At 36.1% G+C, this 13,895-nt stretch overlaps 1 protein-coding gene and 1 long non-coding RNA gene across 3 annotated transcripts; both read right to left on the bottom strand.

Moving 5' to 3' along the window:
• Window positions 1-215: 215 nt before the first annotated feature.
• Window positions 216-5,124, bottom strand: LOC103942805. Of its 2 annotated transcripts, XR_007260167.1 has the most exons (5): window positions 4,612-5,124; window positions 3,998-4,095; window positions 3,762-3,863; window positions 3,529-3,619; window positions 216-760 (listed from the first exon to the last, which is right to left on the bottom strand). It is a non-coding gene; the product is annotated as an uncharacterized LOC103942805 (long non-coding RNA). The 2 variants fall into 2 exon arrangements; XR_007260166.1 differs by having other exon boundaries at window positions 216-3,619.
• Window positions 5,125-12,049: 6,925 nt separating this feature from the next.
• On the bottom strand, window positions 12,050-13,445 carry LOC103929121 (flavonol sulfotransferase-like). The gene has a single exon (XM_009338271.3). It carries the CDS (start codon window positions 13,397-13,399, stop codon window positions 12,188-12,190), a length of 1,212 nt encoding a protein of 403 aa, XP_009336546.2. The 5' UTR covers window positions 13,400-13,445; the 3' UTR covers window positions 12,050-12,187.
• Between the last annotated feature and the right edge of the window lie 450 nt (window positions 13,446-13,895).

Raw genomic sequence — 13,895 nt, 5'->3', positions numbered from 1 at the left:
ATGAACAAGAACAGAGTTTTTTAGACCAAATCATGCCATGATTATCGCAACGATGGAAGGTTCATGATAATTTTTGTTATTTTCACTTCATACACTGACTCGAGAATGCAGAAGCTTGCCTGCTCGAGGGCAAGGTGCATGTAAATCATTCACTACATCTGTCGATTAAAAAACACACGCACACCCTCGAAGCAAACAACATCAGTCCAAGTCAATCAAATCAAAGCGTTGATCCAAATTAATAGGCACTGCACAGATGTGATATTCCAAGGCAAGGGACAGCCAAATCAAACACAGAAAACACCCAACAACAAAGTATATATATCCGCGACGACAACAGAGCTATCTAGCTTAATTATTCCAAGACATACGTGGGTCCACAATAAAATATATATAACATAGAGCACTAAAATGAAACAATAATTCAACAGCTGCTGCATACATGCACCCAGTCGTCCTCAGCTTCATCAATCATCAGGTGATGTATCGAACCAACAGGGGTGCAAGGGCACATCCCCTCCAGTTTCCTTGAGTAGTTTGTTCCAATCCGGGTGGTCAGGAACCCTGTGAGTACCACTCTAATGACAATAAGCACACTTAAGCAGAATAACACACCGCCCATCTACTACATAGCCCTTGCCAACCTGAGTTACGCCAATGGGGACCTGTTTCTTCCAGGCGCATTGATTCGGCCAGTGGCCAGGCTTAGTGCAAATTGGACAACTAGATGGCAATTTGAGAGTAGCCTTGTCTGGAGAAACTAGGTCACAACACAAAGATCTGTCCAAATGAGAAATCCAGGGACCAAGAGACAAATATATAGTGAAAAAGAACACAATAACCTTAATGAACTCCAAATTACTTAGGATAGAGACATATATCTGCAGACTTAGAACATCACGGGGAGTTACGCCTTAACATACATATATTATAAGCTAAGATAAGATAACAAAGGACCATGATTGAGATGAGAGTAAATCCAAATCCTCCACATACAAGCCAAAGTGAGAAACAATCGATATCCAAAATGAAATGTGAAATAGAGATCCACTAACTGCAACCAAGATTCCATATATTGGGAAAATGATTTGCTCAAGGGACAACATAGCTGGAAGCAAGATTAGCTTCAGCATGATCTAATATTTCATCCAACTCTTAGCCATATGTAGAGCCGTTAAGTACAAACTGTATACTAAAATGAAGAAATGGTATGTTCTCAAACTTCATTAAAAATTTCATGCCGGCACTTTAATATTCAATTTGGCACAATTAACCACCATTTTTGGTTTTGGAAACGGACTCAAAACTAACAATCGACACAAACGAAAGAGGAGGACCATATGAACATCATTACTCAAACAAAATATCCACAAAACTCAAAAGACCAACAATGACTCGAGAATGCAGAAGCTTGCCTGCTCGATAGCAACGTCTATGTAAATCATTCACTACATCTGTTGATTAAAAAACACACGCACACCCTTGAAGCAAACAACACCAGTCAAGCCAATTAAATCAAAGCGTTGATCCAAATTAATAGGCACTGCACAGATGTGATATTCCAAGGCGAGTGCATACAGAGGACAGCCAAATCAAACACCCAACAATAACATAGAAAATCGGGTGATCCTTCTTGCTTGGTTTGAATTCATCTTCAATTTTCTTGTCGTAATCTCGTAGTCATCGGCAGTATCAACATTTTTCACCCTCATTCCATCAGAAAACAGTAAATACGAATGATGGTGTGCATCACTTGCACCCGATCCATCATTGTAAACATCAGCATAATGCAACTCCCGATCACCGCATCTAATCCCAACTATTGGACACTTACAACTATAGTCTTCTTTGCATTCTTTGTCATGATTGAAATTAAGGACATAATAAAAAATGTGGCCGCTTGGAACTCCATGTTCTATGTAGCATACATATGTTGAAAATGCAATCCTACGTCTTGGTTTACAAAGGCAGTTCTACTGTTAGCAATTGCTTCCATTGATGCATTACTTTTTGCCTTAAGACTTTAAATTATCAACTAAATTCTCCGTTGCTCCAAAGTCACCGCACACCTAACCAACAATAGATGGGTTTTCGAGGATTGTTTGAATCTTAAGGTTATCACTTATTACTCAAGAAAAAAAAATGCAAAATGCACATCTAAAGACACTGAAAATAAAAAAGAATAGTGGATTAATCGAAAATAATAAATAAAGATAAAGAAAATTATAGAGAAAATTACTTCTAGTGTCTTCAAGATCGACAATCCTTGCATCCGATCCCAATGTAAAGCCATGCTCCAAGAGCATGGCTGAATAGATTACTGCAGAAAGTGACTTTTTAAATGACAGATTTTCCCGGGTACTAAAGTTTTACCCATGCTCTTGGAGTATGGCTTCACATTGGGATCGGATGCAAGGATCGTCGATCTTGAAGACACTAGAAGTAATTTTCTCTATAATTTTCTTTATCTCTATTTATTATTTTCGATTAATCCACTATTTTTTTTATTTTCAGTGTCTTTACATGTGCGTTTTGTATTTTTTTTCTTTAGTAATAAGCTAAAATTCAAACCATTCTCAAAAACCCACCTATTGTTGGTTTGGTGTGCGGTGATTTTGGAGCAACGGATAATTTAGTTGATAATTTAAAGTCGTAAGGCAAGTAATGCATCAATGGAAGCACTTGCTAACAGTGGAACTGCCTTTGTAAACCAAGACGTAGGGTTGCATTTTCAAAATATATATGCTACATAAAACATGGAGTTCCAAGCGGCTACATTTTTTATTATGTCCCTGATTTCAACCATGACAAAGAATGCAAAGAAAACTATAGTTCTAAGTGTCCAATAGTTGGGATTAGACGCGGTGCTCGAGAGTTGCATTATGCTGATGTTTACAATGATGGATCGGATGCAAGTGATGCACACCATCATATATATATATATATATATATATATATATATACTTTCTTTTTTTTTTTTTTTTTGGTTGCTCCTTGTACCTAGCTTTGAAGGTGGTATGTATTTTTAATTAACAATTATAGTGAGTGATTTTGGGTTAAACCATTCATCAGCCTATAACTCCTATGCTAATCTCAATTAAAATCATACATATCAAATTGTGTGTGTAAATTAAGCACCCCACTTCTGCAGTATGATTCTGTAACTATTAATTTATTTTTTTAATTTTGTTATTAGTTTAATTAGTATTTTCTTTGATCTTTAATTGAATAGTATTATTTCATTGTATATAGGTTTTTAATAGACAAAATTATCCGTCCAACAAACAAAAAAGGTGATGAAACAATAAAAGCCTTTCAATTTTAAGTTTCAAGTTCTCATTTCCTTGAAAGTTAAAAACTAAAAATTGAAAGCCAAATTCGAAAAACTCGTGGCCTTTTGACATCTAATTCATTTTCAACTTTTTGAAAATTGAAGACCAATTTGATTACCACTTTCAATTCCCACCAATTTTGTGATATCCAAACTTACAAAGACTAGAATATGTTATCTTGGAATTTTGTGGATACCTGTGGAACTCCGTCAGTTTGGATATCTCAAATCAGCAGAAAGTCTAGGGAATTCCTCGACATAACTAAGTGCTGATATTGGACCTCTGGCCTGGTGAGATAACCAAACATTCACAATTGTAAGTCACAGTAACTTCAACGGTATAACAGACAGATACAAAGTGAAAATTACAGAACTCTCAAAGGGCATGAAGAACAGATGGCAAAACACATATAATTCAGGTCAAACTTACTTCTAGGTAAACTCCAATTGCATTGGCCAACTCTAGACGAACAACATTGTAGGCTGTAACCTCCCCAGATGATGTTGCATCCGTGTTTTTAACACTTCGCACCTAAAACCCCAGATCAATGAAAAGAGTCAATCGCGTACACTGAATCTAAAACAACAATTAGCAGTGTATAAAAGAAATTTTAAATGACTGTACGAAGAATTAATAATTCAAGCGAGCATTATAGCTGATATTACCTATTCCATGTGAGGCATTTCCACAGGCATCTGCAACATTTTATAAGGTTGCCCAAAACTTTTAGAAATACCTCTGTGATTGCTTTCTCGTCTATTTTCTGAGAACACAAAACATAACTATATCAAAATACTTCACATTAACAAGTCTATTTCGATACTCATACGTCCCTTATAACATGAAAGAAAAGATGACCATACCAAGAAGCAATAATCAACAGGAAGTCTGGGGAATCGCTCGGTATTATACCTAAGTGCAGATATTGCACTCTAACCTTGTGAGATTAACTAAATATTCAAAATTTTAAGTCAAAAGTAGCTTCAACTGTGTGACTAAATATTACATGCAAAAAAGTAAGATCAGATACATTAAAACATATTTCACAAGACAAAAGATACTCGTTTATAGTTTTGTGATTTATGATTACTAACCTAAGTATTTTTTGGACCAGCCATGGCCAAAGATAGATAAGATACAACGGGAACGTAACAGGACTCTTGATTGAAAGTAATTCCCGACGAAAAATGCATCTCGAAAAAATCCAAGTACGTATGCAAACATCATATCTCACTGGAAATTTGAGGGAACGTCTTGAGAAGAAGAAGTTAAAGCTTACCGAGTCGGGGACGGTTGGATTCGTCGAGAGTCAAAACATAAACTTCCGTTTTCCTCCGAACGTGGCACGGCCAAGGAGTAGCAGAGGGCCCTAGGTAGTTTTGGGAAGTTTGAAAGGTTGGTCATTGAAGATGGTTTAGTGGCGGTTCTCTGTTTTTCCGAGAGGGGGAAGGAGAGTTATGGAGGGGGAGAGCAGGCAGGACAGGCATAGAGATGGCGAGCAAGGAGAGAGGCAAGAGGGGCAACGGGAGAGGTTTGAGCAGAGTGTGTGATGGATGATGGTTGAAAAGACTGGGCTTTTGAAACCCATCAAAACTATATTTTAATTCCCAACAGCTCTCAGTTTAATTTCCACCAGAAACAAGGGCAGGGCATTCTTCCCTGCACTCAAACGAGAGCAGGGCTTCTCTATTGCTCCTCAAACTGTTTGGACAATCTCTTTACAGAAGATATTGTAAGAACCTAAGATCTAAAAACGAGAAAGAAGGATTCTGAGCTAAAAAGAAGGATTCAGTTTGGTGTGTGAATGATGATCGATGTAGAGTTTATATAGACCAAAAAAGAAAAAGGATAAGGTTCTAGACACTGCCACATGAACACTACGTGATTGGTTAAAATATTATCGAAATCTCAGCTAAATTATTGTAACAAGATAGTGACACGTGGCATGTTGGAATTGGTTAAAAATCTAATCGGAAATCTATCCACAAAATAGTACGTTCGGATAATGACAAGTGGCGTGACAAGATTAGTTGAAAATCTTATCGAAATCTTGGCTAAATTATTGTAAACATATAATGACACGTAGCGTGACGAGATTGATTAAAAATCATATCCAAAATTAAAACTAAATTTAAATAAAATTTATTATTTTATAAAAAAAATTAATAATATTTTAAATGAACTGGGTGCCAACGCATTTTGTAGGGTTAGAGATCGTTTGCGCCAATGCATTTCTAGATTTTGTGCTAGCGCATTTTTTAGAGTTGAAAATGTATTTGACCAATTTACTGTTTATAGAATCTATCAATGTTCACTGAGTGGATTAAATAGGCTGAATGTCAGCGTATTTTTTTTTTTTTTCAAATAGTTGGACTTGCTCTCAAAATTAAATCCGAGCAGTGGTGCGCTTTGCACGAGGGAAATTTCGAATTTGGAGCTGTCCCGCGTAGATTTACACAGTCTCGGTATAACTTTGTTCATTATAATTCTAATTTGAGTTCCATTTCCGGCCATCTGTTTGTTAAAATGAGTACCATTTTAAATGAGTAAAATAAGAGTTGAAAGGTGAAGAAAAATTGAGGTCCACGATGAGGGTTTCCGTAATGTCTCAAGGGCATTTGGTAATTTCATTACTACTGAAAATACAATACATTAAATTTCAAAATGAGATGTCACGTATCATTTATGAAAATAATTTTTTTTTTTTTAAATCATCTTTGTACATATATAAACTCCTATTGGTACATATGTTGATATATAAATATATATATATATATATATAATACCTGCAGCATAAATTAGTCAACATAATTAACCAGTGACAGGGGTCGAAGAAAAATTAAGACAATTTACTTGTTATGGATGTAGAAGAAATTGGGATATAAACTGTGAGTATGAAGAATGATGCACAATATTTAATTTTAGAAAAATTAGTATCCGGTCTCTATTTACTAATGTTTATTGACTGAGATCTTATTAGTTGTTAAATTTTAATCAAGGTCCCTCTTATTAATGTACTAATGAGTCAATTACATAATTATTAAAAATAAAAATTAGTAATTGATTTAGGATTTTAATACTCATACCTTCATTAAACTCCTAATTACTTTTCAATTCAAAGCATTTTCAAAATTAAATTAAAATAAGTTTATACCTATTAATTTTTTATAAAAATAATTTTCAAATTTTTAATCTTAAATGTACACATTCATATAATATTTCAAATTTTAATCTTAAATAAGTTTGTATTGCATCTCTAACGACCTATATAAGTATACCAGAAACCATTTGGCAAGTCAAGGGACCCTGATCATCTGGGCACTATTCTTCCATAGGACCTCCCCTACAGTATCGTCATGAAATGCATAGGATACACACACACACACACACACACACACACACAAAAGTAATTCAAAGGAAAAATAAAAATATTTGATAGGATCATTTTCGGAATAGGATACACACACACACACACACACACAAAAGTAATTCAAAGGAAAAATAAAAATATTTGATAGAATCATTTTCGGAAACATAAAATGTAAGGGGAAAAAAATGTTATGACTTCCCTACAACGTAAATGGAAATGTAAGACAGGATCCTATTAAGAGAGCTCATGTCATGTAGACTAATCTTATAAACGAATGTTATACAAAATCGATCTGTTAAGCTATTTTTTTCTAACCTTTATTTTAAACTTATATTGTCACATCCCGATCCGGGGTCCACCACATCTCGGGCCCGCTCCACCACCGTAGTACGATATTGTCCGTTTTGGACCCCGACCATCCCCTCACGGTTTTGTTTCTGGGAACTCAGACGAGAACTTCCCAATGAATCATCCATCATGGGAGTGGTCTCGTGCGCTACTCGCTTAACTTCAAAGTTCCATGGAACCCGAAGCCAGTAAGCTCCCAAAAAGCCTCGCGCTAGATAGAGATGGGAATATACATATAAGGATCACTTCCCTGGACGATGTGGGTGTAGACATCGAAATTTCGGTGAAACAAATGTTCACCAACGCATTAAAGTTTTGACGTGTCAAGGCATCCATGGCATACGCCACGTGTTGTACAAATTGTACACATGGCGTGTGACTCAACAAAATAGGAAGAAATACCCTTGAAGGATTAAACAAGTTTTTTCTTCTCATTTTGGGCAATGACAAGGCAAGTACATTTCAATCCATTGAGGATCAAAACAAGTTTTTCTTCTCATGTTGGGCAATGACAAGGCAAGCACACTTCAATCCATTACGGATCAAAGTAAGTTTTTCTCATTTGGGCAATGACAAAGCATACACATTTCAAGTTTAAAATGGTGTTAAGTGGGAATTAGGCCATAAGTTACACCACTTCAAGTTTAAAATGGTATTAAGTGGGAATTTAGGCCATAAGTTACACCACTTCAAGTTTAAAATAGTATTAAGTGGGAAATTAGGCCATAAGTTACACCACTTCAATTTCAATATTGCATTAAGTGGGAAAATTAGGCAATGGTGCTTGGAAAGGAAAAAAATATTTTGTGGTGGTGATTCATTCTCAAAGCCTATAAATAGGCTTCTCCATCAAGGTACCAAAATCAACCAATTCACAAATACATTTCTCTACTCCCAAAATGGAAGAGAATACTCCCCACACACCAAAACCTTGAAGCCTTAAAGTTCTAAAGCTCTCAAGAAAATCCCAAAGGATCAAGAAAGCCCTCTTCATTCTTCGTCAAATCCTCCTTCAAGATCAAGCCCGACGGCCCTTGAAGAACTTCCACCAACTCAAGATCAAGCCCCGACGGCCCTTGAAGAAAGTGTTCATCGTTCATCCTAAGATCAAGCCCCAACGGCCCTTTGGATCAACAACATCAACAAATCCACACATCCAACCGTTCTTCAAGATCAAGCCCAAAAGCCCTTGAAAAAATCCACACAACCATTCTTCAAGATCAAGCCCCGACGGCCCTTGAAGAAAGTGTTCATCGTTCATCCTAAGATCAAGCCCCAACGGCCCTTTGGATCAACAGCACAAACAAATCCACACATCCAATCGTTCTTCAAGATTAAGCCCCGACGGCCCTTGAAGAACTTCCACCAACTCAAGATCAAGCCCCGACGGCCCTTGAAGAAAGTGTTCATCGTTCATCCTAAGATCAAGCCTCAACGGCCCTTTGGATCAACAACATCAACAAATCCACACATCCAACCGTTCTTCAAGATCAAGCCCAAAAGCCCTTGAAGAAATCCACACAACCATTCTTCAAGATCAAGCCCCGACGGCCCTTAAAGAAAGTGTTCATTGTTCATCCTAAGATCAAGCCCCAACGGCCCTTTGGATCAACAGCACAAACAAATCCACACATCCAATCGTTCTTCAAGATTAAGCCGAAAAGCCCTTGAAGATCCGCTCATCCATCAACCTTCAAGATCAAGCCCAAAAGCCCTTGAAGAAATCCACACAACCATTCTTCAAGATCAAGCCCCGACGGCCCCTTGAAGAAAGTGTTCATCATTCATCATCCGTTCATCCTAAGATCAAGCCCCAACGGCCCTTTGGATCAACAACCTCAACAAACCCATACACCCATTCTTCAAGATCAAGCCCAACGCCCCTTGAAGATTCATTCATCATCGTTCATCCTAAGATCAAGCCCCAACGGCCCTTGGATCAACAAACAAATCCACACATCCATTCTTCAAGATCAAGCCCAAAAGCCCTTGAAGAAACGCTCATCCATCAACCTTCAAGATCAAGCCCCGAAGGCCCTTGAAGAAACTTCCATCAACCTTCAAGATCAAAGCCACGAAGGCCCTTGAAGAAACTTACAACTATTCATCCAAGATCAAGCCTCGACGGCCCTTGGATCAACAAATCTACATCTTACGGAGATAGAATCAGAGGATCAAATTACAAAGAGATCGTAACCCCAAAATCATTAAACCCAAAAATATTATTTTGTACACGTTATTCTTGTTTCCTGTTTCAAGGAACTTTCGTGTTCACAGTGGGATGTCACAATCCATCCCCCTTACGATTTTGTTTCTGGGAACTCACACGAGAACTTCCTAGTGGGTCACCCATCATGGGAGTGCTCTCGCGTGTTACTCGCTTAACTTCGGAGTTCCCATGGAACCCGAAGCCAGTGAGTTTCCAAAAGGCCTCATACTAAGTAGGGATGAAAATATATATATAAGGATCACTCCTCTGGACGATGTAATATGTCACATATATGGGGTACATAATTTTTCTTTGATTTAAGAATGTTCCCGGTCAAGTTTAATCAAAGAATTTACCAAATTTATTAAGCCTAGTATCTATTATTTTGGTTTTGAAAAATGTACTCATATTTTGGTACAATAATTTTTTAATTTTTATAAATGTACCCATGTTTCTGGCGCTCAAAAATTTTCCCAAAGTGAAGATGACGAGGGAGGGTTCGGCGATTTGTGAAAACTTACATTATGTTTGGATGAAGGAAATAAACTTGGAATTTGGATAAAGTCATAATTTATAAATTGAAATGCACCAATTCCTTTATTTGGATTTATAAATATAGAAATTTAGAATTTATGTGTGAAAAAAAAAAAAACTTGGAATTTGGAGCTTCTAATTCCCAAGTTTAAATTCCATGTAAATAGGTGTCATTTCCCAATTTCTATGATTAAGAGTTTAAAATTAACAAATTCCATTCTCAATTCTATTGTTCTTTTAGATTAACCAAACAAGAAAATTCATAAATTATAGAAAATAAAATCTCATCATTTTAATTTCTGTCATTTTAAAATTTCTTAATAATCTTACATTTTTTCATCCAAACATAGTGCTAAGAAATTTTAGTTATGGGGTAAGCAAACCATTGCATCATAATCCCTTTTACACACACATATACATAATAATACTCCATCATAAATTGCATCTAGCTAGTTGACACACATATATTGAATAATATATACATGATTTATCTAAAATGGCAACACGAAAGTGATTCCTTGTTATTATTTATAAGAGTAATGATATATAATCTAAATTTGCAAATTAAATTATGTGTCACTAATTAAAAATAAGCACGTTAATTAATACTTAAATAATAATCCAATCATCAACTTATGTCATTAAATTTGTAAAATTTGATCTCTCTAACATTACTTTATTTACAAAATGGTACCACTAGATCGTAATTAATATGCCAAGTTTATTGTTAAATTGAGCAAAGAGAAGCACAATACATAAGTACTTAAGAAATAATTTTTAGGGCTAGCTATGGATTAGCATATGTCAATCCAGAACCACGTAACCTCTCATCTATGATCTGATCCATACGTTTTGCCATGTCATCAGTGATGAAGTTCTTCCAATCCCCAACTTGGCCTTTCCTGAAGAAGTCACTGTTCTGAAAGACAATATTGGCTTTAACAAAGTACTGTTGGGTCCTGGAGGTTAAGACTAATAATGTTTTGTTTCGTGTGCAAGAATGATCTTTTAATGATTACCTACATAAAAAAATAAGTACTTTGATAAATTGATCATGAGAAATATTGTCGAGTAACTAGTGGTTACCAAGATATCAATTACTGCCTCTTTAATTGTTTATTCGTTTTGTTTTAAAAATATGATCCAAATGTGGTATAAAAAAAGTGATAAAAATAACATTCTTATCTTGTTTGTACTCAAACTTTAAAATTTTGTTTCGAGTGCCCAAATTGCATTTTCTGTTATAAATAGGTAAAAATTAAAGAGATAATCTTTATTAGTGACAGAAGCAAAACATATGTAAAATATTACACTATAATTATAGTACAAGAAGATAACAAATAAAAGAGGTAGGAATAGATACTGATGTTATTGATATTTCCCTTCTTACTCTGTTTGTCTATCTTATAGTCGAAGTGCTCTATTTATAGAGTAACTTCAAACAAACATTTTGAAATTTACAGTACACATCTTTAAAAGTACGATCCTCCTTTATCTCACAAATCAATATCATTTTATATGAACATTAAAAATTTATGTGGACATTTATAACACTACCAATATTTTCAATACTCATTGAACATTACTAATGCTTTCAACACTCTCGTTGTTTTCGATTTTTGTTTGTTTTTTATCATTGCTATAGTGAAAACGTCAGAATTGTCCATGCCAGGTGTCGATTATCGTGCATTGCTCTTTTGGGTCTTTCACTTTTCTTTCCGTTTCTTAATTTCATTTAGTCTTTTGTCTTTCGCTCTCAAGCTTTGTTTTCGTTGGTTCTCAACTCTCTGCTACGGTTTGTGGCGAATCTTTGTTTTGTCGTTCTCAACCGTTGTCTTCTGCAGTTCACAACTCTTTCCTTCCTCGGAGAACCTTGCAGTCTGTGATTTTTTTTTTTTTTTTTCAGATTTTTATCTTGCTTTCGAAACAAAGTTTTCTTCTGTTCCGCACTTCTCTCTTTGCAGCTTTCCGATGCTAATTAACTGGGTCAGTTCCCTCGATGATCGTCGTTCAACAAGTGGTGCATGCATTTTCCTTGGTCCCAACCTCCTTGCACGGACCGTCAGAAACCAATACACCATGGGAGCGGGGATGAGGGAGGGTTCCGCGATTTGTGAAAACGTATAAAAATTTCAATTATGAAGAAAGCAAATCCTTGTATCATAATCCCTTTTATACGCACATGTGCATAATACTACTTGATCATAAAATGCGAATTAGCTAGTTGACTAGACACACACATATACCTCGATATCCTGATATATACCACTCGATCATAATCCTTTTTATTCATAGTGGTACCGCTCGATCATAATTAATATGCCAAGTTTATTGTTAAATGGAGCAAAGAGAAGCATAATACGTAAGTAATTAAGCAAATAATTTTCAGGCTAGCTACGGATTAGCAAATGTCAATCCAGAACCACTGAACCTCTCATCTATGATCTGATCCATACGTTTTACCATGTCATCAGTGAAGAAGTTCTTCCAATCCCCAACTTGTCCTTTCCTGAAGAAGTCACTGTTCTCAAAGACAATATTGGCTTTAACAAAGTACTGTTGCGTCCTGGAGGTTTTATTTACCTCCAAGCTGCTCAGATTCTCAAAACTACAAAGCTTTATGATCTGCTGCACCACCCCTTTGCTCTCCTCCTCCTCTGAAAAAGGTTGACCCAAGAACTCCGCCAGTCTCTTCACATTAGTAGATGGCTCCTTCCTGAGATCCTCATATTTTAAGAACAAAACTTTCGCTGGCATTTCCAAGCTTGCTTTCCAAAACCCTAGCACATGGTCCCAATAGGGCCCGTACGGGTAGACTCCGCGGCAGAAAAGCTCAAATGCTTCTTCCATTGATAAGGGTGCAAGTCCTGTGTTTACTGGTTTAACTTTGTTCCCGAACTTCCATAAAGAAATGAATGCATCTTTAGGGTTGCGGCAAACGTAAACGAATTTTGATACACAATAAGCACTACTAGAAGTAGTCACGGATTTTGGTAACAAAGAGTAAGGCAGGTGGGTCGCAAAGAGTTGAGTAGTGCTTGTAGGCGGAACATAATTATTAATCATACCATCACCACTGTCACGATCGTCGTGATCATGATCAAGTGAGGTTACGGGACGGCTGTGAACATGGTTTCCAAGCATGTTTTCCATCTCCAAGAAAGGAAAACAGTCGTGGGGCCCAGTTGTGAGCAAGGGATGATGAGGAGAGGCAGCATCATAGAGGCTTCTGTTGAGTGTAGCGAACATGAGTGCTCTAAGCCACGTCGTACCTGATTTCGGAATTGTGGCCAAGAAACATATGGGCGACGACCCACGGGCGGCGCTGGTAGAACTTCCGGTTGTTTGGAATAAGTTGAAATGGTGTTGAAGCTGCACGGCTGCTTTTAAGGCATAGGTAGGGGTTAGCCAGATCCCTTGGTACTGAACCAAGTGTTCAGAGGTCCAACCCTTCTCTTTCGGAAGATTTGGCAGCATTTCTCTACATATTTCGGCATCAATTTTCCGGTAGGCTTCCCCATCTTCCTTCTCCTCAATATAATTGGTTTTAGGAACAATATTTTGGCATGACTTAGAAAAAGGTTGGGACGTCGGAGCTGAAGACATTGGGGGGATAATGGAGGATATCAAGGTTTAGAAGCCTTAACATATACTCTAATTTATAGCTACGAGTAGTGATTATAATATAATGACGTGATTATAATATAAGTAATGATTTTGATAAATATATATATATATATATATATATATTTTATAATCTATAGCTATAAGTACTTAAGTGGTGACTAAAATATAAATTTAATATTAAAGAGATTAAATTTGTATATAAAATTTCAAATTAAATGATATTATCAATATAAATAAGTACATTTATTAATATTTAATATGCAAAATTTATCTATAAACTATATCTCTGTAGCATTAAGGGAATTGTTATTAAGATTTCAAAAATCTCATTCTACACTTCAAATATTTTATATTTGAAAAGAAAAATATAAAGAGTATAGGATGAGATTTTTGAAATGCCATAACACTTCTTTATCCAAATTATAATTATAAAGGTCCAGCCGGACTCGCTTACCACGTGTATGTGGATTTAATT

Source organism: the organism of the source record quoted next, unplaced genomic scaffold (genome assembly GCF_019419815.1).
Source record: "Pyrus x bretschneideri cultivar Hongxiangsu unplaced genomic scaffold, Pyrus_bretschneideri_v1 Contig3, whole genome shotgun sequence".
Lineage (NCBI taxonomy): Eukaryota > Viridiplantae > Streptophyta > Magnoliopsida > Rosales > Rosaceae > Pyrus > Pyrus x bretschneideri.
The sequence above is the reverse complement of the archived record's forward strand: the minus strand, read 5'-3'. Positions and strand labels throughout refer to the sequence as shown.